The sequence below is a fragment of the Anguilla rostrata genome, chromosome 5, assembly GCF_018555375.3.
Source record: "Anguilla rostrata isolate EN2019 chromosome 5, ASM1855537v3, whole genome shotgun sequence".
NCBI classification, from domain to species: domain Eukaryota; kingdom Metazoa; phylum Chordata; class Actinopteri; order Anguilliformes; family Anguillidae; genus Anguilla; species Anguilla rostrata.
Genome location: NC_057937.1, coordinates 32,783,594 through 32,808,054, shown reverse-complemented (window position 1 = coordinate 32,808,054; position 24,461 = coordinate 32,783,594). Strand labels below are relative to the sequence as shown.

The 24,461-nt window shown below is 42.0% G+C and overlaps 1 protein-coding gene across 5 annotated transcripts in view; it reads left to right on the top strand.

The window, feature by feature from the left end:
• The first annotated feature begins 1,377 nt into the window (after positions 1-1,377).
• Positions 1,378-24,461, top strand: part of chd9 (chromodomain helicase DNA binding protein 9) — a 100,792-nt gene continuing 77,708 nt past the window's right edge. For 2 of the 5 annotated variants that reach the window (XM_064335815.1, XM_064335813.1), the window contains exons 1-2: positions 1,378-1,698; positions 10,109-11,768. In XM_064335815.1, the coding sequence (XP_064191885.1) occupies positions 10,257-11,768 (1,512 nt within the window). In that variant the 5' untranslated portion in view covers positions 1,378-1,698; positions 10,109-10,256. Of the gene's footprint in view, positions 1,699-10,108; positions 11,769-16,036; positions 16,189-24,461 lie in introns of those variants that run through there. The other 3 variants (XM_064335814.1, XM_064335818.1, XM_064335817.1) reach the window with 3 other exon arrangements.

Sequence of the window (24,461 nt, the reverse complement as noted above, 5' to 3'; positions counted from 1 at the left end):
ATTTCCCTTGCAGTTATATCTATTATGCATCCCAAGTAATTAGAAAGTTGTCTGTCTTATGTCTAACAGACTATGGAAGATTTTCAGTGATTATTAATAAAATGTATTAGACAGCAATACATTTTTCTTTATGAACTTGCATTGAGCAAAAATACATTCCTATGATCATAAGCGGGAGAGAATGAACACTGGTTGAAGTCACAAAACTACTGGATGAAATTTTGGTTTGGTCCCTGTCAGTTATACAAATACACTAGGGCCTTTGAAATGAACAAGCGCGAATAGCTTTGACCGCACACGTGCATGCATCCATGTGTGCATGCATCCAGGCACACACCCTCACACAAACAGGTGACCTCTTCTTTGGCTCATGAACTCAATGCTCATGACCAACCTTTCCACAAAATATTGTGCAAATCTGTGAATCCATCGGGGAGTTAAGCGCCTTTTTGTGATAGATCACATCCATCGCCACGACCCCTCTTGGTCAATCGGCCTTAAAGTTACTCAGCTCTACCTTCGGTCATGACCAACCTCCATGCCAAATTTCAGCCCCCTGGGGCGAAAACTGTGGCCGCTACGGGGCCAGAAACTTTTGTGGACCAACCGACCGACCGATCGACAGAGCTATAGCTGCGGTCGCAGCTAAAAAGTGAGACACTTAATCCTCATACAAATACTGAATTGTTGGATCATGCCCAAACTAAATGAAACCCTTCTCTGCATCTTTCAAGATTTTTCTTGACAGTAAATAATTAAAAAATGTACCAGAGCCAATCACTTTTAAACGTGTTTTAAATGGCAAAGTAATAACTGTTGGAGCATATTGCAGATATAATTCAGTTTAGCGGATATCAAAACAAATGCTATTAGTTTTTTCACTGTGACTGGCTTGTTCCTTTCTGAGTAATTACACTAATTTGGGAAATTCCGCGGGGTGGTGCGTTCAATTCTAATTTAGAACATATCGAATGAAGACGGTTCCAGAGAGAAGAAGGAATGGAAATCCGTAATGCCTTTAATAAATTGCACCTAGGTGGCCTGCTGGCTTGCTATTCAGTAAGGTACCTCTATTGAAAGAACTCGCCAATCACACCGTTGAGTCTTCGTCTTTGGGCATGGACGTAACTGATCTGTCATGGCTTGTGTGGCAAGGACATCGGCCCCTAGGGGGTAAGTGAATTTAGGTAGGGCGCTGTTCCGCGACCTACCACCTGAGGACGCCGCACGCTGACGGCAGTTTTCCAGCACTTACTCTTCCTATCTTTCTCGACAGCTTACCCATTAGTATCCGGGAGACTACAGTTTATGCGAAAACAAAGTAAAACCTGCACCGATTGGCTTCAGCCCCTGCGCGGCCATCTTGTGTGTCCTCCCATTATACTCACTTGTCTCCTGGATCTCTCATCCGAACTAAGCCCTTAGCAGGTGTCTTTAGGACAAGTGCGAGACCTCAGTTCCCCGCTACCTAAAGGGATTCAAAATCTCGACCGCCGGTGGTCTAAACTGTACAAGCTCACCGCTGTCCAATCAGAGAGAAAATAACTGATATGCAAATGACGTGTATCATCAAGTTGGCGGTGGAGGAACCTCCGAGTACGCCAGCTGCGGAGCAACTAAAACTTCGCAAATAAGCTTGCCCAAACCAAAATAATTCAGCAGTTATTGCTGTTTGCATGGGAGGATTGTTCCACCTCGGTAAGTGAAAATCATATATTTTTTAATTTAAAAATGTTTGCTGTTGACGTCAAAACAACAATTAAAACGACGTGCTGAAGTCGTTTTGACTGTCACTTCGATTGCCTATTGCTCTGTCTCAGGGAATCCCTGAGACACAGCTGCAAACGGAACTTTGCTAGATCATCGCTACAATATGCGGGCCAAAGCTGTCATCCCCCTTTGTGCAAAAAGACATGCAATTAACGAGCGACTGTGGAACTAAAAGCAGGACTACAGCAGGTGCCCCTGTCTGTGGGTTTATTGGAACATTAGTAAAATTGTTAAATTTCGTCTGACTGTGAAAAGTCCCTGACTTGCTTACATTTTTGTTTACATTCTGGACAGATGTTACCGAAATCGATTGAGTTGGTGCACTTTCGACACAAGCAATGCTGGTGTTATACCGTTTTCTACTATCTTCAGGTGAATGCGAACGTCAAGCTACACACCAGGCTTTTTTTATTTTGCTTAATTTCTACAGTTAAACTTTAAACGATAGTAGGCCTACACTGGATTGCAATAGGAGCCTAGACCATGAACTGTAGATTGATTGTGGCGGGTCGTAATAATTGCAAAGAGACTATTCAGCAATTTATCTTCAGTGTAGTGGTGAGCGCAGTCACCTCCTCCCCTGGAGATCCACCGTCGAGCCTCGCCTGATTCCTGCCGTGACAACATAGCCTACTTGTCAGTATTTACAAACTTACCAATATTGACAGCTAGAGGAGGGAATTGTTGCTTGTGGATAAGTGCAATTTTGAAGCTTCCAAAATCTGACTCCCCTCCTACAGTAAAAATGCAGGCTGACAACCAGCAAACTCATCATTTCACAAAATCAACTCTTGTTACCAATAGTGAGACGGGAAGGTGCGAGTGGGGAGTCCAATTTTGGTAGGTGCAATTTAGATTTTTGATTTTGAGTATGCGTGGTGAATTTGGTGATTGTCAGATTTTTAGATTTTAATATGGGAGGGAGTCAGATATTGGCAGCTTCAGGGTGAGAGATGCGGGCGCAAACCACTCCGCTAAAGACGAATGACAGAGGAGTGTGACTTTTTGCAGTTATTACGGGCCACAGTCAATGCAGAAATATACAGTTTATTCTTCTATCGCAATTTACATTATTCGTTAAAATATTAATCGGAGAAGCATAATAAAGCAGTCATAGGGTAGTCGAAAAAATACACCGGCAATTGTGTCGAAAGTGCAGCAAGGTTAACACAGATTCGCTGTCGGTAACATCTGTATCCATAATGTAAACAAAAACGTAAGCAGGTCGGGGACCCTCCACTATCAGAAGAAATTTTACAACGTAGCCTACTTCAAACGGGGGCTAGAATGGTGTTAGTAGTGTCGACGATGACGAACTTGCATTCTGATCGTTGAGTCTTGACGTTATTGATTGACATGTTGATAAGTGGTTAAGTGGAAACGCATGTGCTATAGGCTATTCCCTAACTGATAAAATGAAAGGTATATGTCAGCTAGCCGAACTGCATCCGAGTAGAACTTTAAGTGGTCTCTTTTGAGTGCCGCTAACTGAGGAGTTTCCCGTTTCCATATCAGTATGGAATCAAGAAGCCTGCTAGGACCACTAATACAACAGTATCGGGCCAGCTACCCATAAAGCGAATTTAAGTGATAGTAATATAATAAAAAATAGCGGTCTGAAATGAAGTGCCCACCCACGCACAACCTGCACCGGCATGCCTAGTTGTTGTTCAGTGCGTCATCGCTAGCTGCCTAGCGTGAGATAAATCCAAGGAACTGGACACATTATCTGGTGGTTCAGAGTTTGTTTTTGCAAGGTAGCAATGTGCATACATATTTTCGGACTCACGAAACCCGAAGGAAAGGACTCCATGTCACTTATCGTAATGGTATCTTAGCTATATTCAGCTAGCCATCGAGAACAGGTCGTCGAATCCTTTTTATACAGTCTCTATGGTCGAATTCCGTGGGACAGCCTGGCTTTAGCCGACGTGACCCAGCAAATAACGGACGAGTTGAACCAACCAAGATAGCCAAATGTCCCGCAGGCAGGCAGGCTGTACTGACATCCTATATATGCCTTCTGTGAAGATAAGGCTTCGGCGAGTTCAGAATGTCAACGCCTATTTTGCTAACGTCGCGCGATGAGCAAGAAAATATCTAGCCAACAGAGACGGCAACGTTTGCTGGGAAGCTAGCGATAGAACGCCAAGGTACGCCTCGGTGCAGTAATTCAGAAGGATAAAAGCTGCAATAAATGGAAGCAAGGAAGTTAGCGCACGCAGTAGCCTAATCTGCGAAGTGTGTAATGTTTTGGTAACCTCCTGTTGCTTGTTCTTTACTTGCATTTTTTATTAGTCGAATATACAAGATTGCTAATACTTATTCCACTTAAAAGCACCAGTTTTAGCTAGTTAATCAGCTAACATGGAACAGAGAGCACAAAAATGAATCCACACGTGAAAATGTTATTCCTAAGTAGACCTACACTCAGTTTTTTTAGCTTGCCCATATAGCGTCTTAATTTTATGTAGCCTAGTAAAAATAGTCCCCTGGACCCCGAATGACTTGTGACTTCTGAATTATGATCAATACTAGTTTACACGAACGGTGTAATAAATACGGCAAATGCTATATTTCGCTGATTGCGTGACATAAAAGTGACATTTAAACAAAATCTTGTATAGAATATTTAATTTTGCACATCAGGATCAAGAGCTGACAAGATGTGCCGATCTAGATACCATGCCTGTTGTGTACCAGATGTGAGTGACCACTTTCACATATTGCTTAAACCTGTCTACCTGTGACATTGACAATAACTGTGGCCATAACTTGATCTGGTGACATTATGTTCAATCAAAGCATGTTTTGTCAACATTTTGTGTATGGCAGGTCCTGGCCAGGAACAAGAAATCATGAAAATAATTTTGTACTCGTACAGTCTGCGCTGTTTCAATTGAAGTTGAGCATTGGAGCTTTGATGAGAACCATGTGTTATGGTTATCTGAGACCTAAATCGAGCTTTTTGGCCATGCTCACCAGCCATGGTTTTGGCATCGGAAGGATGCTCATGTTGAAAAGGGCATCATACCTTCAGTGAAATATGGTGGTCTTTGTTACGGGGTTGTTTCGCATCAGAAGGTTCTGGCACATTTTAAAGCCCATGGAATCCTGCCAGCGGTACCAAAACATTTTGGCCATTGACCTGATTTCCCTCCTATTGGAGGCTAAAACCTGTCCACAAATGGATCTTTCTGCAAGATGATGATCCCAAGCGTACCCCAAAATCAACCAAGAAATGACCACAAAATTACTGTTTTGCAAGGGCCATTTCAGTATCCAAATTTGAGCCTCGTTGACCATTTGTGGTTTAGAGAGCAGTCCACAAACTGCAGACTGAAGAATCTGAAATATTTGGACAGATCATGTATGGTGGAATGGACAAAGACACTCATTTGTAAATCTCATAAAATGCTATAGAAGACGACTTGGTTGTTTTATCATTGCATGTATGCATATTTGTGTGTGTGCATACTGCAGACATGGAATCATTGTGTAATGTTCTTGTAATACAGTTGTGCAAGTGTTCAATGTCTGTAACTGGAAGCATGCTAAATTACTGTAGTAATTGTGATTTATCATTGCAGACTCCAGCTAAAATCATATTTACCCAGGGTTTACATAGTATGCTGGTCTCACTGCTTCAGTGACATGGTGGCTGCTGTAACAAAAACACGAAAGTTCACTTTCAGGAGTTTATAAAATACCTATAATTTAAGTTTTTAGTAGCCTGTGTGTCTTTGAGTGGCCCAAGTAGTTTTTGTGTGTGATGAAGGATATTTTAGGTACAGAAGGATATTTTATAACCTTCTGGCTTTACTCCTATCATTCATGGATTTGTAGTCTGAAGCAAGAAAATACACTTCAAATACCTCCAAACATCTTATACAGTGACATTACTCCTCTAGAGGTTGTATGTGTGTATATTACCTGATCATTCTTTTTATATCAATGTTTCTTACTCGGGTCCTTGGGAGTGAAGTGCTTATGTTGCTTGAGAATTGAAAAGAAAAGAAGTACCGGCAGAATATAAAAAAATAATGTTTAAAATTGTGAATGATGCTATGAAATTAATATGAATATGCATTCACCGTAAAAAATGTCAGTGAATTTTATAGTAAAAGTCCATAAAATATCAAAGGTACAAAATTTTAAACAGCTGAAATGTAGGCTAAATAATTGTAGGCTTTACAGGGAAACAATGTTATACATTTAACATTTTTTAGATATAGGCTACAGCCTGCTATGGTGTGATAAAAATACTGTTATTATACTGCATAACGGTGGAAACTCCAGGTTGAGAAAGTAAAAGTCCTCTCCAGTATTTTGTTCTAATCACTTGGATTTGCTAATTAGTACAATTATTCAGCCAGGAGGTAGAACTAGGCTAATAGGCAAAATCATCAGTTCAGGGGTGAAAGAAACACATGGCAGGACTTTTACAATCTGACCTCTGGACTTTCCGCCTATGCTTATTTATATGGTGAAGTTCTGGGAACCCAGTTACCAATATTTTACTGTAAAATTAACATTTATTTTTTTACAGTAGTCAGTGGAAATATAATTTTTTTGGTACAAGCTGCTTTGAGTTTACATGAGTTGTTAAACCACAAACCCCTCAATACCCTGATACCTGCCATTGTAAGGTGGGTAGGTCATCAGAACCTTTGTATATCTAAAATATACGCATACTACTACTGAAAAATAACAACCATCAGATGCATAAATTATGGAGGTCTAGTCAATTTGGCTCTCAACAGAACCTTTAGCCTTTATGTAAATTGGACTTGAAAGCATTAGATACTGTAGCTTCTGTAACTATGACATGATGGACACCAAACTGCTTTTCATTGCGAACCTGCCCCAGGCTCCTCTATTAATGAAAGGGATTCTGGTCCCATATATAATGCGAATGCGGCCATGCCGCATTTTGTACCGTCTCGGATGATTTTCCAGTCTGAAGCGAAGGAGTCCAGATCCCACGATAAATGAATAATGAATCTGGCAGTGCTACAGCTGTGACCGAAAGGCTCAGTCAGATGCTTTTCCGGCGCCGTGCTATCTGGCATGTCGGCAGTCAGCGGCTGATTGCAGCGCTCCGTCATTCGAGGTCATCGCGTGGTCAAGACGAGCAGCAGCCAGACGTTTGAAATCTTATCAGCTGTCTCTGCCTCCCCCCACGCAGGATGGCAGGTGGCGTGCCACTCAGTGCCGCAGATGGCCGTGTACTTTTATATGAGTCGTCTGAAAGGAACGAATGACACAGCAGTATTGGTTGGAATTTGGCACGCGTCTTTAACTGCACCTGCGATGTACCTGTTTAGGGGATAAGCAGCGGTGTCAAGTGCAAGTGTGACCCATCCTCTGTCAATTTGGCAGCAACGGGGGAACACCGCGCATGTAGCCTACGTAGCTGTACTGAGTAATAGAACCCGTAGATGTACCCAAAAGGAATGGATGGATTTGCTCAAGCACTTCAAGGATAGAAACCAAAGGTATCGCATCACAATTCGTAAGTCAGATTGTGATGCAAGCGATCTGATTAGCCTAAAAATTTGTTATGCTAAATTGTGGTGGAATCATAATATATTTAAACTTCATCCTTTAAATTTTTTTAAATGATGAAATTGAAAATAGAAAAAAAGGTATAGTAAATAGAAGTGGAATTCACATGTGAATATTTCATGAGAGTTGTGCTTTTGGATAGCAAATGGGCCTGAACCACAAATTGTCACACCACTGGAACACCAACAGATGCATGGCTGTGACTACATTACAGCAGCTTCTTGCATCCCATATGTTGCAGCAGGCTCAGCAGAAGAACAAGCAAAAAACCATCCAGACCCACGGCGCAACTTGGCAAACTATATTTTTTGGTTGATTTTACACACTCATATGGCAGTTGGTTGAAAATAGACACTTCATGCTACAATCATGATAACGGCAATGACTGTGCTGTGAAGTTTAGGTAGCAAACAACAAGACTGAATCCTTTTGACGTAATTTACATAGAAACTATACTCCCAGATCGCCTAGTTTCACACGCTGTGGCCAAGCGGAATCGATAACGTTTCAGAAAATAGGCTATATGTTGTTAAAAGATTTAATTCAATCTTCTACTGGGAGTTTTGCTGTTTATTGAAGGTGTGACAGAAAATTTTGGTGCCGCTCACTTTAATCGAATGTTTTTCACATTTACCGTTCGATTGAGCAAGTACAATTCACAGTACATGTTTATGGGTTAGTGCTGTCAGATTGTGCTAGCTACTTTACATGAACCTTGTGCGGTGATCAGTAAAGGCTAACAGCACAGTACCACTTAGCCTACTTCTTGTCACTTTTACCACCACTATAATGAACTAAAAAAAAGGCTACAAACTACCTTTTCTATGAGAAATGTGTTGTCGAGTTCATGCGCATACACTGCTGGTGACATTTTAAAGCTCCGTTTTGCCCTACGTAGGGGAGAGCGCGGTATGTTGTCACACTTTTCACTCTTTCTTACATTGACTGGGCGCAATACATCACAATGGTATAAATGTCATACCAAATGAAAGAAAGAAGTCTTGGGTACATATTTTGTATTCATTACATCTTCATATCTTATTTCAGTACAAAGTTGTAGACAGTTAAATACAGTGTGTGCACTTGTGACAACTTGCCCCATCAGCGGGTAAGTTGTCACACTATGTCGGATAAGTTGTCATATTGGATTATGAACAAATAAAAACACAACTACTTAATTGTGCATATTGATTTTTTTATTTCAAATTCAAAACCAAATTCAACATCATTAAAGAACTCAAAACAACAAACAATCATCCGTAAATAACAACAAACAACATCCGTATCTGACTAATCAGACTCATCCTCGGAGTTACAGTTCTGGCACACATACCTTGCCTGGCCTGAGGTGCTAGATATATTGGTTTATTGCTAGGTCACAATATACTGAACAAGCTGCATCTCCAAATCAGGTTTCTATAGCCAGCCACTGTTGCTGGCACGGCTGCCTGACTTTCTACTTCTTCTGTGGGAACCTTTTGACAATACCGAGTCAGAGTATGGTAATTTATGCCAAAATCCCTCGCCGTACTCCTGATTGATTTCTTTTGCAACTTCACCTGCCTCACTGCCTTTAACATTATATCAGGTGGCGTGCTGCCATTCTCTTTCTTTCATAATTTCAAACCATCTTTCTTCATTCCTTCCTCCCAAAGTTTCTCTCTCTGGGGATTAATAAAGTTTATCTATTCTATTATTCTATTCCTTCCTTCCTTCAATTCCTTATTTCCTTCCTTCCTTCAAAATATCACAGTATCACAGTGTTTTTTGAGCATGTTCTGTGTGCCTATTTATACATTGAGACAACTTGCCTTAAACTGACATGTGTGCTAATGTTGGCTAAATCTCAAGGTTAGCTCAACATAGGACTGCAGATAAAGTATAATGTCTCCTCTACTCAGTTAAAAATATAATTTTTAACATTCATGCCTAACAGTGTTTTATTACATAAAATGTAAAGTATCATTTTTTTACTTTTGAAGGTGAAAAATAAGAAAATTATGCTCACCTCAGAATAGAGTGACTTTGACCACATGTGAACAGGAATTTGACCATAGAACATGTAGTCACACAAAGTAGCTATTTGATTTTTGAGATAGCGCCTCTTCTATTGGAGATATGAACAATGTGACAACTTACCCGCGTGACAACTTACCCTGTTCTCCCCTGCTATATAGCTAGCTAGCTATGGCACGTCCTCACCTCTGTAACATTATTTGTTGTCCTCCATGTGTCCATACATCTGTATCGGTGTTTGTAGCTGTGTGTCCTTAGTTCCTACTCATGCGTGCAGGATAGCATCTGTACGCGCTAACTAGGTTAACTAAAGTAGGCGATTCGTATGTGCTAACTAGGTTAGCTAAAGTAGGCGAAACGCGAACATGTTAGGGTTAGCTAAAGTAACGTTAGGCGATAAAGCTGTGCTTAAAAATGTTGTGCCGTACCACCTGCGCATGCGTCCTACTAAGCGAAGCACCACCTGCGCATGCGTCCCACCAAACCTCCCTCAAACGTTGTCCATGAGTGAGTGAGTGAGTGAGTGAGAGATCACAATTTGCCACAGTTTTTCTATTGCCTTGCATCTCACTTTTGGTTTTAATTACAGTATAGAGTTATAAAATTTGGCCCAGAAAATGTATTGGATGTATTGGATCTTTGGTTTGTTAAACCACAATACAACAGAAATAAGCATTTCCATGTGTCACTTTGATGTTGAACATGCTTGGGAACCTGCAGAGTCTGACTGACCACTCTATATTTTCCCATGCAGGAATGCTTTGGAATGTGGCACAGAGCTATCTCATCACTCTACCTTGATGGACGACATGTGTTCCTGTAGCCTTTGAGGATTTTGGCCAACGACAGCTAGAAGCTGGCTGTCCTTTCTGAGGGTACTGGAAACACCTTGAGTTGGCACGATGGCCGACCCCATGATGGACTTCTTTGATGACCCAAGCCTGTTTGTCGGAGGGCTGGATGGGTTGTCAGAAGAGGGCTTCACGGCGGGGCCTGTGTCTCTGGTGGACGAGCTGAATCTGGGCCCCGAGTTTGAGTCGATGCAGGTGGACCTCTTGGCTGCTGGGAAGCCCACTTGCTTGGACCCCCACTCATCCTCTACTTCCTCACACCAAGGCTTGACCTTTGGGCATCAAGCGGACCATTTAAACACCACGCCGGCCATGCACCCAATTGGGCAGCTGTTGCCTGGCACTGAGCATAGCCGTGGCTGCGGCACGTCGGCTCGGAACCAGTTCCACATTTCCTCCGCTCAGCAGGTGCACCAGTCTAACGGGCTGTACGCAGACAGCAGCCCCATGTGGGGAAACCAGAACCACAGTGGGAGTCACTTCCACCCCTTGCCACAGCAGCTGCAGCAGCAGCAACAAGGTCACCACCAACACCTTAACCATCATACCCAGTTCCAGAGCTCCCAGCAGCAATCCTCTGCCCAGTCTGTGCACCAACATGGAAAATCTTTCACAGACCGTAGCCACTACCAACTTTCCTTTTTTCCAAGGAACCTTGCTGAGAAGCAGCAGCAGCAGACCCATCATAACCTTCCTCACGCCTCACAGCTCTACACTGAGCAGAACGAAGGGCCGTTTCACCAGAGAGGCTCCCTCAGTGCCTTGAACCAGCCCAAGTCCTACCAGGAGATGTGCAGCACATCATTCTCAGGTGGCCCCGAGCAGCAGCAGAATGGGATGCAGAGCTTCCAAGGGGGTTTCCTGTACCCTGCCCCACCAGCGAACATGGCCCCACAATTCCCCAGGTCATCTGCACCTGCATCACACTCCCTTCCATCCTGCTCTGTGAGCTCTAGCACCGCCTACTCCCAGTCACCATACTCCTTCCCCAGACAGCTGGTGGCGGATGCATGCGGGTCTTCATCTTCTGCTCTGATGCCAGCGATTACCAACGTCCCTGCCAGACCTGCAGCTCTGCGCTCATCTGCGCCCAAATTCTTAGGGGCTGGGGATACCTTCTCCTTGCTCCCCGGGATGGGGAAGCATCAGCACCAGCAGCAACCGCTAGCCATGTGCCTGGGTGGAGAGTGCCCTTTCCCGGCCATGCAAGCTCAGGGAAATTACAGCCACCAGTCAGAGATTTTACCTGAAGGCAATGGCTGCCTTCCTGGCACTATGAGCCAGGTTCAGTCGAACCAGCTAGTGGAGCGCAAGTCAGTCTTATCGCCAGCATCCTGCAGCAATGGCTATCAGGCTTTGGATGAGAACCTGCTGGCAGAGGCTCACAGTGGAGGGTTTGAGGGACTGGAGACCCCGGATCTCTTAGGAGAGGATCTCTTGCCCCAGCTTGAAGCTGCCCTGAGTCAGGATACCGCTTTGAAACAGCTGGATGAATCAAAATTCTCCTGGACAAATGGCTGTCAGGGAAAAGAAGTCCTCTCTGTCTCCCTCCCCATCATGCAGGTAAGACTCAAAACCAAGTTTGCAAGTTAGCAACCTGTATCACAATCTCCCCGGAGTCTTAACTCTCGGTGATACTTGAATACGAATACGATATATTCTGAAAATAGTGGTTTAATAAAGCCATTGAACTGGGGATTGTGAAAATTGAGTGTTGGCATGAGAATATAGAGTCGGTGTTGGGAACCAGCTGTCAGTTTTGTTTGATGGTTTGTGGCTTTATAGAATCAGCTTCTGAGGAAATTATCAGCTGGGCGGCCTCTGCATAGATGGTGTGATAACGCTGACGTGATTTTCCAGGCACGGCAGGGAAAACGCCTGCCACCTATGTAATGTTTAACCAAGCTGGAAAGAGCTTCTGAATGTTTTTTGGGAGCCGTCAAACGTGGTTGAGTGAGCTTCTCCTTTAAGTGATGATTCACCTCAGCCGCTCAGACCTCAGGCAATAGATACAGGCTAATCGAGAGCAGCAGCAGTGCCTTTAGGACTTACCGTGCGTGCTTGCTAAGCATGCTTAAGGCTATAATGAGATGTGGGTCAGTGCAGGTTGGAGTCCCTGTGAGGTTGTGAGTTGGAGCCTGGATCCGTTTCAGCTGCTGTACCCTGTGTGTGTGTGCGTGCGTGTGTCTGCGTCTCGGTGTGTCTCTGTGTGTTTGTTCTCATGAGTGAATGCAAGCCGGCGTGTGGGCGTCTCTGACTGTGTTGTTGCACTGGTGTTTATCTTCTCAGAAAGTCCCACAGAGTGCAGTGACCTCAGACACAAGTTTAAGTGTGCATCAGAGCCTGTAGCAGAGCAGCAGCCCTACACACCCATCCAGCCAATGGCAAAGCTGCTGCTTACCAGAGAGCCATTTAGTATTCAGCGAGTTGACCAGCTCAATGTAATTGTATTGTGTATCTAAGTTTCAAAGGTATGCGGCCAGTGGCTTGTCAGGCAGTAGGCATTGTGACCCAGAAGTCTGTTTCCCCCCACACAGACCCACCTTTGAAATTAGGCATGGAAAATAGCTGTATTGCTAAAAATTCCCAATGCCATGTCCTCTGTCTGCACTATTGTCTACACCAGCCCTTTCATAGAGGCCCAAGGAAAAACGGAATGTGTGTGTGTGTGTGTGTATCTGTATGTGTGTGCAGGCTGGGTAGCTTTTTGCCGTCTAGCACATTTGCATAATTGTGACCAAACCAGAACGAAATTTTCTATTCTGCAGCTATGATAACTAGAGGAATGTCCTCTAAAGTAAAGGCCGTTGTTTTACTGTAGGTTGATGCTGAAGTAAAAAACTATATATTTGAGGCCTACTGTCAACAAATTGAACTTGAATTTTGTGTGCCATGTCTTTATTCCAGTGAGAGTGTATTGATACTCTGAATGTTCTGTATTCACATAGAGTGTTCAGTAGGTCAAGGCCCTGCTTTAACGAGTTTCAATAGATCCCATTGGGACACAAATAGCCACTCTCTAAGATGACCTGAACATTGAAAAAAACCCTATACTGTTAATTTGAATGCCAGTATTGAGTAACTTTTGTAGCCAAACTTGCAGGGTCTAAAATGACCTTTTTCCCCTGCAAGCCACTGTGACGGGGTGATGGAAATTTTTACCTGCCACTTCTAAAGACATCAGAATGAGCGTACACATGCAGACCCTTATAGCATCAGGGACTTTGCTTGCTCAGGGACTTTGCTCGCTCCAGGTACACAGCGCAAAGAATCCTTGTGCCCTAATCATAACCTAACCAGTCATGTCAGTCAAGTGACTTTCTTTTTTTTTTTTTTTACTGTTCCCTACATCCCCAGCCTCTTGGCTCTTTTTTTCTGGAGACTGAAATATTCCAGGAAAACTGTATGTATTAGGCTATATGTTTGCACGCTAGCTTCCAACATGAGTGAAAAGAATGGGTTGGGAATATTTGGTTTAATTTCTTGATTGACACTCTTGATAATTGCCTAATACCAACACCAGAGAGAGTGAAGTCGACTGTTGATCAAAGTGGCATGGCACTGGCATGGTCTATTCACATTTCCTCTTCTTCTTCTTCTTTGGCCAAAACCAAAGAACAGGTACAGCCCACAAACTTAAAATCTGTGATGCCAGAAATGTGCTTAACACTTTTTAGAATAACACATTCAAGTAGACAAGCATGGACTGGGCAGAAGTACTCATGGGCACAGATTGCCAGTGCATCATAGTAATAGCTGAGTGTGGGTGTTTTGTAATAGCTGAAAATGCTGCATAGTATGCCTTTAACTGAGCCCATGGGACTGTCAAAAGCATCTGATCTGAAGATCTGTGACCTGGAGCAGAATAGGGGCAAAGGAGGTCAGCAATGTAAAGGAGATCAGACATGTAATCAAAAAAATTAAAACATTTTCATTAGCCATTCTGCCCTATCCCAATCTTGGCTGTTAAATTACGTATTTGCCCCATTTTGATTTAATTAGTGGCATTTTGTGGTGGCTTGTTTATTATTTTATAGGCTATATTTTAATACTGTGTTACTGCTCATAATTTTCTTTCTGTTGAGGTGAAGTGTTTAAGATAGTGATTTAAGATAGCCTAAGCATTGTTCTAAATAGAAATGCACATATGAACATTACAACACTGTCCACTTAGGCTAATTAATTTATTTTCATAATAGCCTGTTTTCTAAATTTGTATTTTCTTTATTGGTGGACGCATATTATTATATAGTATTTAGCTTACTGTATATAGTCTATTGCGCCCGAACCTTCTAATATTCTTCTAGTCTCTGTTATAGCCTAATCATGCAACAGAGTCTATGATGTACGTTTATTATCAGCAGGCTATAGGTATTGCAATACAGAAATATTTACATTATTTCTGAAAGATGCAAGGCGCCTTTTCCATTCTTTCTCTGTGTTGGTGGCTTGGTCAGCTGCACTGCCAAATATTATGCATGCAACCAAAAAGTAACCAATTAGTGAAGTTAATTGGTTAAATCCCAAAGTCCCAAAACACCTAGCCTAAATACCGAGGGATGAGTGAGCGAGAAAGAGATAGCCTAAATGGAGGCTGCCTTGTCTCATTTTGACAATAGGCTTTGATGTTGCAAGATACATCCCTCTTGCCTATTTTGCCATGCCTAACTTGACTGCTACAGCTCAAATTTGTTTCGCTTGAATAGGTTATTGCCAAGGAATGCATTTTTGGCTTTCTGTTGTGCATTCTGCTGTGTGGCACTATGCTCTATGAAGGTGCAGCGCCTGCTGGTGGAAGTGGAGTTACTGAAGTCGACATTGTCTGTGCTATCACAGTATGCAGCGCCCATCATGATAGCTGTCAATCATCGTAGATGTTCACTACTTTTGTCATATGGCCCAGCCCTAGTTTGTTCCTAGTGAGGATTCTGCAGATTCATTAAAGAGTGTGGAATTGATCCTCTAGTTGCTTTATCTTTTGACATGAAGGACCATTGCACAGACTTATCTCACACTCATATCTTTTTTATCTTGGTACCCTGACATTTCCCCGCACTGTGTTGCTCATGCTAATAAATCATGTGGTAAGTTCAAACAAACCACATACGCCATTTTTAATTTGTGTTCTGAATGTGGGTGAGTGGATGTCCTAGAAATGGCATCGTCCCTCATTCAGTGATTGAGTAACTGGCTAACTCACTGAGTGAGCAGGCTCTACCATAATGGTTGGTTTCCACTAGGGGCACTAGAAGGTTGAAAGACCAGCAAAGCAGTTGCCACCAATGACAGGAACTGCTGACTCTTTCTGTTCTTCAGAGGAGAAAAGATGGGGTTAACTGTCAGCTCACCTGTTTGTGGGAACATTGTGGGAAATTGTGTTGTGAAGTGAGCATGTCATTACTAAAAAGTGTTCCTCAGAAACACTCTTAAGAAAAATAAAAGCTCTGCTATGCTCAGTACTGTTATTGTACGTAGGCAATGTGTGCTGGTGCGTGAACTCCTTATATCAGAGATTTGAATTAAAACTCCATCACCCAGGGGGAGAAGAGCAAGATGTAAGAAGAGGGCTGGGGGGTCCTTGTTAGCTTTATCACTTCCTAACACGGTCGGGGGGGGGGGGGAACTAAAAAGATTTATATAACTGTGAGCCAGGCACAGCTGCAGTCAGGCCTGAAACCCAACACCATGTCACTTATTGGTGGAGGAGGGGCCGTCTGCTGCTGGGAACCTGCCCTCTGCATATCTGATTGGCTGTTTGCTCGTTCTTCCAGACTGCTCCCTCCCAGCATTACAGAACTGTCTGCCTCAGAGAGCTGTGGGAGGGGGTCAGAGGTGAACAGGAAGTCGTTTTTGGATAAACTGGGCAGTCCTGGCAACGGGTGGAAGGAGGACAGTGGGAGGGTGCTGTAATAGAGAGGGGAAGTTGTTCCTGCATTTAGACTCTGAAGAGCATGTGGGATCCCCGGGCGGCCCGAATTGCACAGTAGGTTATATGAACTTTCTCTCTCTCTCTTCTTTTTTTTTTTCTTTTTTGGGAATGGCGTTTTAGCGCGTTCTGTCTTGAAGGCAGCGGTTCGAGACGGCTGGCGGCAGGCATGTTTCGCGCGCGGCTGGAAATTCAGGCTCATGGACGAGTGACGCAACTTGAACTCCGCAAGCCCTAGACCCACCACCTTTTAACCTCAGTGGCACGAGACTTTTCTCCCAGCAGTCCAGCAAAACTAATTTCCTGTCGTGTGTGAGGGAGAAAGGAAGGAGAAGCGCTTTTGTAGTGACTGCAAACAACAGGTGCTTATTGTTACTGTGAAAAAATGAGCAAATATGTAACTTGACTTTTATTTCCATGTATTTTTTTTACTTCATAAAGGTGGTTTTAGAGGTTGTTTTATTGCAACTGTAGTCAGTTTTGTAACTTTATAGTGGGTTTTTGCCCATGGCGACGGCAGTTGGCGTATGAGTTACTTATTGTTGAAGGGTTGAGGGAATCATTGTGTGAACAGGTTTCTCAGGTAGCTAGGAGATGTAGAAAGGTCGTTGGTTGCCATGGATTGTGGGCAGTGAGTCAGGGGTTTGTTTACATAAAGAAACCTGTGCTTCACAACATTTCCTTGCTCGCAAGGACAAGGCCGTGTTTACAACATTAAATGTTTTATAAGGAATGGGTTAAGATAAGTGTGGTATTTATACAAATACTCTGTTTTTTTTAAAGTTGGCTGAGTAGAATTGATTAAATTTTTTTTGTACATTTGTTTATAAGTTAACAATTTGGTCTCATAAAATGTGTAACGTTTAGCATTTATCTCTGTGTTTATGAGTTCCTATGCAAATGAACAAGATGCTGTATTTGAAATATGGTTAGAGGCTGAAGATTAAGCCTCATTATCAATTATTTGGAACTGCAGTCATGCTTGGTTGTCACTGTACCTTACAATGACTGTCACTGGACTATATATGGCTTAAAAAGTCAGGTAAAAAATATATATAAATGCAATATAAATATAAGGTGCAGTATAAAAAATGTAGCTGGCCTGTGATTCAGGGGAAATTTGTGTGTTTGTAATGTATGCTGTTTACTTTTATCAGCTTGCAAACATGACGGTGTCTTTGAGGCCGGAAGCACGTATTCTAGCTAGTAACACTAGCATAAGTGTTTGGACTGTAGTTTATTGGGGTAGTCTACACCTACATACCAATAGATATTACTTGGGACAGGTCTGTTTAGATTCCTTCTTTGGCACATGAAAGATCAAAAAATTGTGTATATGTGTTTGTGTCACGTAATTGTGAAGGTTTCAATGATGTATTGTTTAGTTTTGTTTTTGAATCCTGAACAGTTTATGATCTAGGCCTAGTTGTTTGGTAATGAAATTGACCCCGAATGGCTGTGCTAAGCATGGGTGGTGTGTGACCTTTGACCTGCAGTTAGTAAAGTCTGAAAATCTCTGTGTTTATCTGCCAGTGACCAAAGGCTAACATCTGGCTCATTTTCCTGCCATACTTCTACTGCTACAGCAATCAACTCACTATTGCTAATAGCCTACTTCTAAATAAATCTATATTAGGCCTGTATTGACATAGGCCTAGATATTTCCCAGGTGAATATTGCAACCAACAGGAAAGTAACTGTAAACAAGGAAGTGGAAATATTCGTTGCTGTGGTATCCGTGAGCGTCGTCTCATCTTGTTGCTTTGATGTGGTCAGTTTTTGAACGTTTCAAACCATGAGTTTTGTGAAGAGTCACCAGTTTCAGCTTGTTGCCTCTGGAATCTGGTCTGAACTAGCCTTTAAATTCCGTGGAATGTAAAGCAGTCTTCAGGAAAAAAAGAATACTGAATTTAAAACATAATGTGTTCAGCAGTCCACCACGGCCTGGTGAACACCATTACCACATATGACATCCAAGCTATCAACGGCAACAACAACCTCCTGGATAGATTCGTTATGGTTTAAAGTTGCATTTTGTGGACAAAATAACAATAGAAGATCTACAGATTATTATTTAGAAAAGGTATAATTCTGTGCCGTTACATATGTTATACATATGTATTTTCATTTGGAACCGCATTTGCATTGTGGTAAACTAGAAACTGTTGACGGGAAATGAACAACCAAATCAAAAACAAATTGGGGGCAGGGGCAAATCTACTAGGGCCACCCAAATAATGTCAATTCACAAAACGTGTACGATTGCATTTGCTCGTAAACTGTGTGTAAGAACGGTTCCAAGAACGTTTCGGCATTCATCATTTTTTTTTCTTATCTGTATTTGTTCATGGGTGTTTCCTTATGCTAATCACATGAATTGCAAATAAAATTAACAAACAGTCAGCATTCATTATCTCATGCACCTGGGACATGCACAAAAACTAAAGGTCTGCGCATGTGTCATGAATCCCATGTTGGTTTTTCGTAATAACATTTTAAAGAACAAAAGTAAGAATAATTTAACAAAAGTTTGTGAATGAGGCCCAATGTTTGAGAAACACTGTATAGGCTATGCATCAGAATATGCTTGAGTAGCAGTGTATATGTCTGAGTAGGAATGCTGATCTAGGATAATATTGCTATTAGGGGTGGGACCGTTTACGGGAAAATGCAATTGGAAAATTGGAATTTAAATTATTATTATTTTATTTTATTTTATTGCAAAAAAACTTTCCATCAGGTATTAATAGTGGAGGTGCTGCACCTGCATGAAGTCACAAGCACCTCCACTAACATAAATCAATAAAACCTCAGACTCCGACTCAGCAGAGCTAGGCTATGAAGTTCAACAATATTGTTGCATTTGTGATTAAAAGAATGCACTGTTGTTTGGTTCAATTGAGTTTTTTTTCATTATTTTAAATCTGCAGAACTTGAAGTTCAAAATAATTTCTGTTCTAAGTTGGGCAATTGCCTGCATCATGGGAGGTGTATTTCAAGTTGTCAGTGTCATTCTATAGTGTGTCCCATGAATATTGATATTTTAGAACTCTAATTCCTGCCTGACACTGCAAGAGGAAGGCTAGCCATTTTTGTCTAGTGTCACAAAGCCTGTCAGCTTGCTCGATTTCAGAAAACTTGAGTGTTCACCTTGTGTACTTGATATTGTACCTTTTTATCATATTAAATTGAAAAGAATTGCCCTCTCTTTATAAAAAGTATTTTTTCAGCAGAACTGCTTTTTAAAATTAAGTTTGTAATTTTTGTAATTGGAAATAATGAATCTTCAGATTATCATAACAATGATTGTTAAAATGCACCCCAGGTTGAAAGTCTTTTGATATTATTACCCTAAATTGGCTTACCCTAAAAGGACAGATACAATTGTAAGAAAAACCTGACAATTCTCTTAAAAACCTGGTGGTATTGAACAAATTGGAGGCCCACTTACCAAGAGTGGCCAGCAGAGTTCATGGGTGTTTAAATTCAGAGGGCCACATACAGCGTATAGGCTATTTTCCGTATGATTGGATACTGGTGGCCCAGATGCAACTAGATGCAATAATACGTCAGCAAATACATATACACATTTTTTTTCTGCTTTTGACCTTACTAGCGCCAGGGCCACCGGCAAAAAAGTTCATTTACAGCCTCGTTCAGATCTCCATAATCTTATGTTGAACCATTCTGAAAATGTGTGCTGTTTAACAAAATTGACATGTACTCTTGTTTTCCCAAGGTCAGGTGTAGGCTATAGGCTACCGTGTGAACACAATGGCTTGCTGCTTCACGCCACTGCTGCTTACCCTCTGAGGCAGCTCCACTAACTAGGCCTATTTTCCTGGGAGAAAAATAATTGTCATAGTAACTGGTGAAAGCATATATAGCATACATGTTGCGCTTAACCCCTGACCACACACCACTTGAGATGTTTGATGAACGTGGGTCGTGCTCTGCCCAATCCCACAATTCCCAGTTGCCCTCCCTTCCCCATCCAGCATGGGCTCCCCCACAGGTGAGAGAGTACAGCTTGACCAACTCCGTTGAGATATCAGCTTTGCAGTTAATCCGGTCCTAACACTTGTCCTCGGGATGAGCTGCACACCCACGCTATTTTTTTTTCGAAACCCGGACCGTCCATCACTGGGCGCCTGACAGAATGGAGGCCTTCCTAAATCTGGAGGATTATTGGTGCAGATGAATGGCGCCGACAGGCTCTTTAAAAGCTGATTTGTGAGGAAAATTGGCATTAGCCATTTGTTTTTGTTATACTTCCCAAGTTCTCTCTCTTCCCCTTCCTTCCCATGCGCCTGATGGCCTGGTGCTGTCGCGGGCCTGGCGCCCCACGAGTGATGTCAGCAGTTCCCCAAGGGCTGAGGCTCTGTGGAGGAGTCTCATCTTTCATTGTGCAGTATTTCTGCCTGTGTGTTTGTGCAGTCTGTACTGCCTATGACTCTATTGGCCTTTCTGCCTGTGTTTGTGTACTGTCTGACCTCCTATGTCTAGCCTGTGTTGTACATCATCTGCTGTGTTCTATAGGTCTGACTGCCTGTGTGTGTACAGTCTATCCTGCCTGTGTTTCTATAGGTCTGACTGCCTGTGTGTGTACAGTCTATCCTGCCTGTGTTTCTATACAGTCTAACCATCCCTAGTTTCTATAGGCCTGACTGCCTGTGTTTTTGTACAGTGTAACCATCCCTAGTGTCTAGATACTGCCTGTGTGTGTACAGTCTAACCATCCCTATTTTCTGTAGGCCTGACTGTCTGTGTTTTGGTTTCAGGCTGGGCAATAAGGCCAAACTATATCATGATATTTTTCATATTATTGACAGTAGGACGGTATTTGGTTTTCAATAAAAAGTGCATGAGAAGTAAACTCAAATTTACTGTAACTGTTGATAATAAATAAATAAATAAAATGTTTTTTGAGCATAATAACAATCATTGCTGCCATGCGGCATATCGACCTTCATCTTTTTTCTTTTTTTCTTTGATCATACCTGATGCATTAGTAAACATCCACACTTTAGAGACCGTGTGAAATCCTCTCAGGAGAGAAAAAAAACACTTCCATTGGGTCATGATATTTGTTTGTTTGTTTGTTTATTTAGATCCCCATTAGCTACTGTATTGTAACAGTAGCTACTCTTCCTGGGGTCCCCATAAATCTTTTACATACTTCAATACAGAAAAATACATCAATACACATCCGTAACATTCATACTCACAATAAGACTCACAATACATAACAATACACTACATAACAATACACAATGCGTAACAACACACATTAGCCTACATAACACAACCACTAAGACACACAACAACCAACAACAACTCAATGCCTGTCAATACATATGATCGCTCTATATAGTAATTTCATCTCTTAAATAATTGAGTAAAGAAATCATTTAGCAATTCATCCTTTAAATCACAAATAAAGTGGGATGGATAGCTCTCTACCACCATTTAGCAACTCATCCTTTAAATGACAAATAAAGTGGGATGGATAGCTCTCTACAACCAAGAACAGAAAAAATCTTCAATAACAGTAAAAAAAAAAAAAAAAAAAAAACTAGGCCTATTCCTTGTGTGAACAAATACAATTTTTACTTTTTCTTAAAACTTGTTGTAGCCTATTACTTTCTGAAATCAAAAAACTTGGTAATGAATTCCATGCCACCATTGCTCGATAATGAACTGTTCTCTGTATTAAACTAGTTCTACACTGAGACAACAGAAAACGACTCTCAGATGACTGCCGAGTAGAATAATGTCTGTCTGAAAAAAATGATAGGTTACTATAAAGTATTTCTGGGATTTCAGTTAGGATGATATTTTTTAATAAAGCACACTAGAGAATAATGCATCCTGCATTTTACACTTAACCAAGCCAATTGATTATTCATTGTACTTACTCTTGTTCGATATGGGCAGTGAAGAGCAATGCGAGCTGCATTGTTCTGAGCTACCTGTAACCTGTTCAAATTACTTTCTGTTGTGTTGGACCAAATCACTGAACAATAATCTAACTGTGAATACACTAATGCTTGCACTAATTGTTTGGTTAAATAGATAGGCATTAATTTTCTACAGTGTTTTATAGCAGCCATGCCTCTGCCCATTTTTACCACCATTTGATCAATTTGGCTTTTCCAAGACATTCTACTATCAACAGTGATCCCTAATAGCTTTGCTTCTGTTACTTGTTCAATATCTATATCTCCTATAGTTAAGTGTACTTTTAATGAATATTTTGAACCAAATACCATACATTTTGTCTTTTCTATATTAAGAACCAATTTATTTGCCGTTACCCATTCTTCTATTCTGTGCTGATTTATATATTGTGGAATCATCTGCATACATATGACATGAGCAAAAACACATCACATGATCACAGAAAAGAAAGAAAGATGATTGTTATTATGCTTGAAAAAAATCGTTCATATGGTTTATTCCCCAGCCCTTCCTCCAGGTAGTCCTTAATAATGTAATGGTGCAGCTAAATGCAGCCGAGATTGAGTGGTTTCACCGCTGGTGTCACTTGGCTCCAGTTCCATCATGTGTTTCCACAAACGTCTCCACACGTCATGTTTGCATGGTCACGTCTTAATGAAAGGGTGTGAGTTTAATTTTAAACGGTTTCATTCTTCTTGGGATTCTGTACAGTCTGTACTGCCTGTGTTTCTGTACAGCTTCTACTGCCTGTTTTTCCAGTCTGTACTGTCTATGTTTCTGTACAGTCTATAATGATGGTGTTTCTGTACAGTCTGTGCTTCCTGTGTTTCTGCAGGCCTGCCTTATTTTGTAAATTTTCTGCATGCTGTGCTGCCTGCATTTCTACAGTGTCTACATTTAGGCTAGTTGCTTTCATAAAGTTGTCAAAAGGATTATATAGCCTACTCATTGAAATAAAAAGCCTTGAAGAGCCTGTGGAGCTGTTCAGGTTGCGGTCATGACACCCCAGGGAATTTTAACTGCAGAATTTAAATTTTTGTATCTATTTCTTGAACATACTCGGCCCCTTATCTATCCCCTTGAACACACTCAACTCCTTATCTATCCCCTTGAACACACTCAACCCTTTCTGGGGTGCCAGTGGCTAAACATGTCTTCTTTGATTGAACAAGTAAATTAACTGCATTACGAACACTGAGGTAATCTGTTCCTTTCATTAAACCTTAATCACCAGACTATTTAAAGGCAGATTGGGGGCCAAGAGTTACCCCCCCCCCCCCCCTGAAAACTGAGACTGCTACTAATGATGACGTACTGATGACTGTATTTGTAAGGGCTTAACATAGAGTACCAAGCTGTACTTGGTGGCTGGCGCTAAGAAATAATTGCGGCCCAGCTATAAATATCAATGCAGCTTGGGTGATGAAGCCCTCTTTGAGTGCCGTTTTTAATACCGCTGGTTTGCTCGCTTCCTCGTTTATTGGCAAAGCTAAGGCTGTTTGAGAGAGAAGGCTGTCCGCGGCTGAAGATGCGTGACTGGATGCCTCTGCTCATACTGTAGATGTTTCATATCTGAATGCTTTCCCGTCGGCCCGCGTGAGTTGATTTATGGAGACGTGGAAGGTATGCCTCTCTGGCAAAGCCGCGGCCCGTGAGGAGATCGCATGGGGGTGTCGGGCTGCTGCCTGCTGAGTAGCTCTTCTCTCAGCCGTACCGCCTACGTCTCTGGCCTCCTGTGAGGGAAGACCCTTCTACCGCCTGTGTTACATTATCCAGCAGATGCTCTTGACCAGAGTGACTCAATACTGGAGAGACATCAGTGCATTCACAGTATTAATATGAGCAATAGTGCCGCACCTGGCTGACAGCACTGTCCAGCGAGTAAAGATGTCACGGAAGCACTTCAGAAAGTATGCACACCAATAAACAAAATGCTTCTTTCTGAATGCATACATGTTGCATTCCTGACAAGACCCCTAAGAAGTGAAACATAAAACAATAAAAACGTACCCTATAACCATAAAAATACCATAACCTGAATTAGTACAAAAGGTGGGTGTGCTACAGGGTGGCACTGTCAGAAGATAGGTAATGATTCTATTTTAGGACGTTTGCTGTGGGGCAAATGTAGACTGGCATCATGACTGGGAGTGGCAACCACACAGGGAGGGGTTAGCTAGTCACTGTAGTGTTTAGAGATTGACTGGAATTGGTGGAGCTCTTCTATTCACTGCCTTGATAGCTAGCACCAATGCTTTAAACTTCATGTGAACTGTAGCAGGTGAACTGCAGCCAGTGCAGTTTGTTTATTTTATTTATTCAGTTTTTGCAGTCCCTGGGCAGGTGCACAATAAGGTGTACAAGTGAGG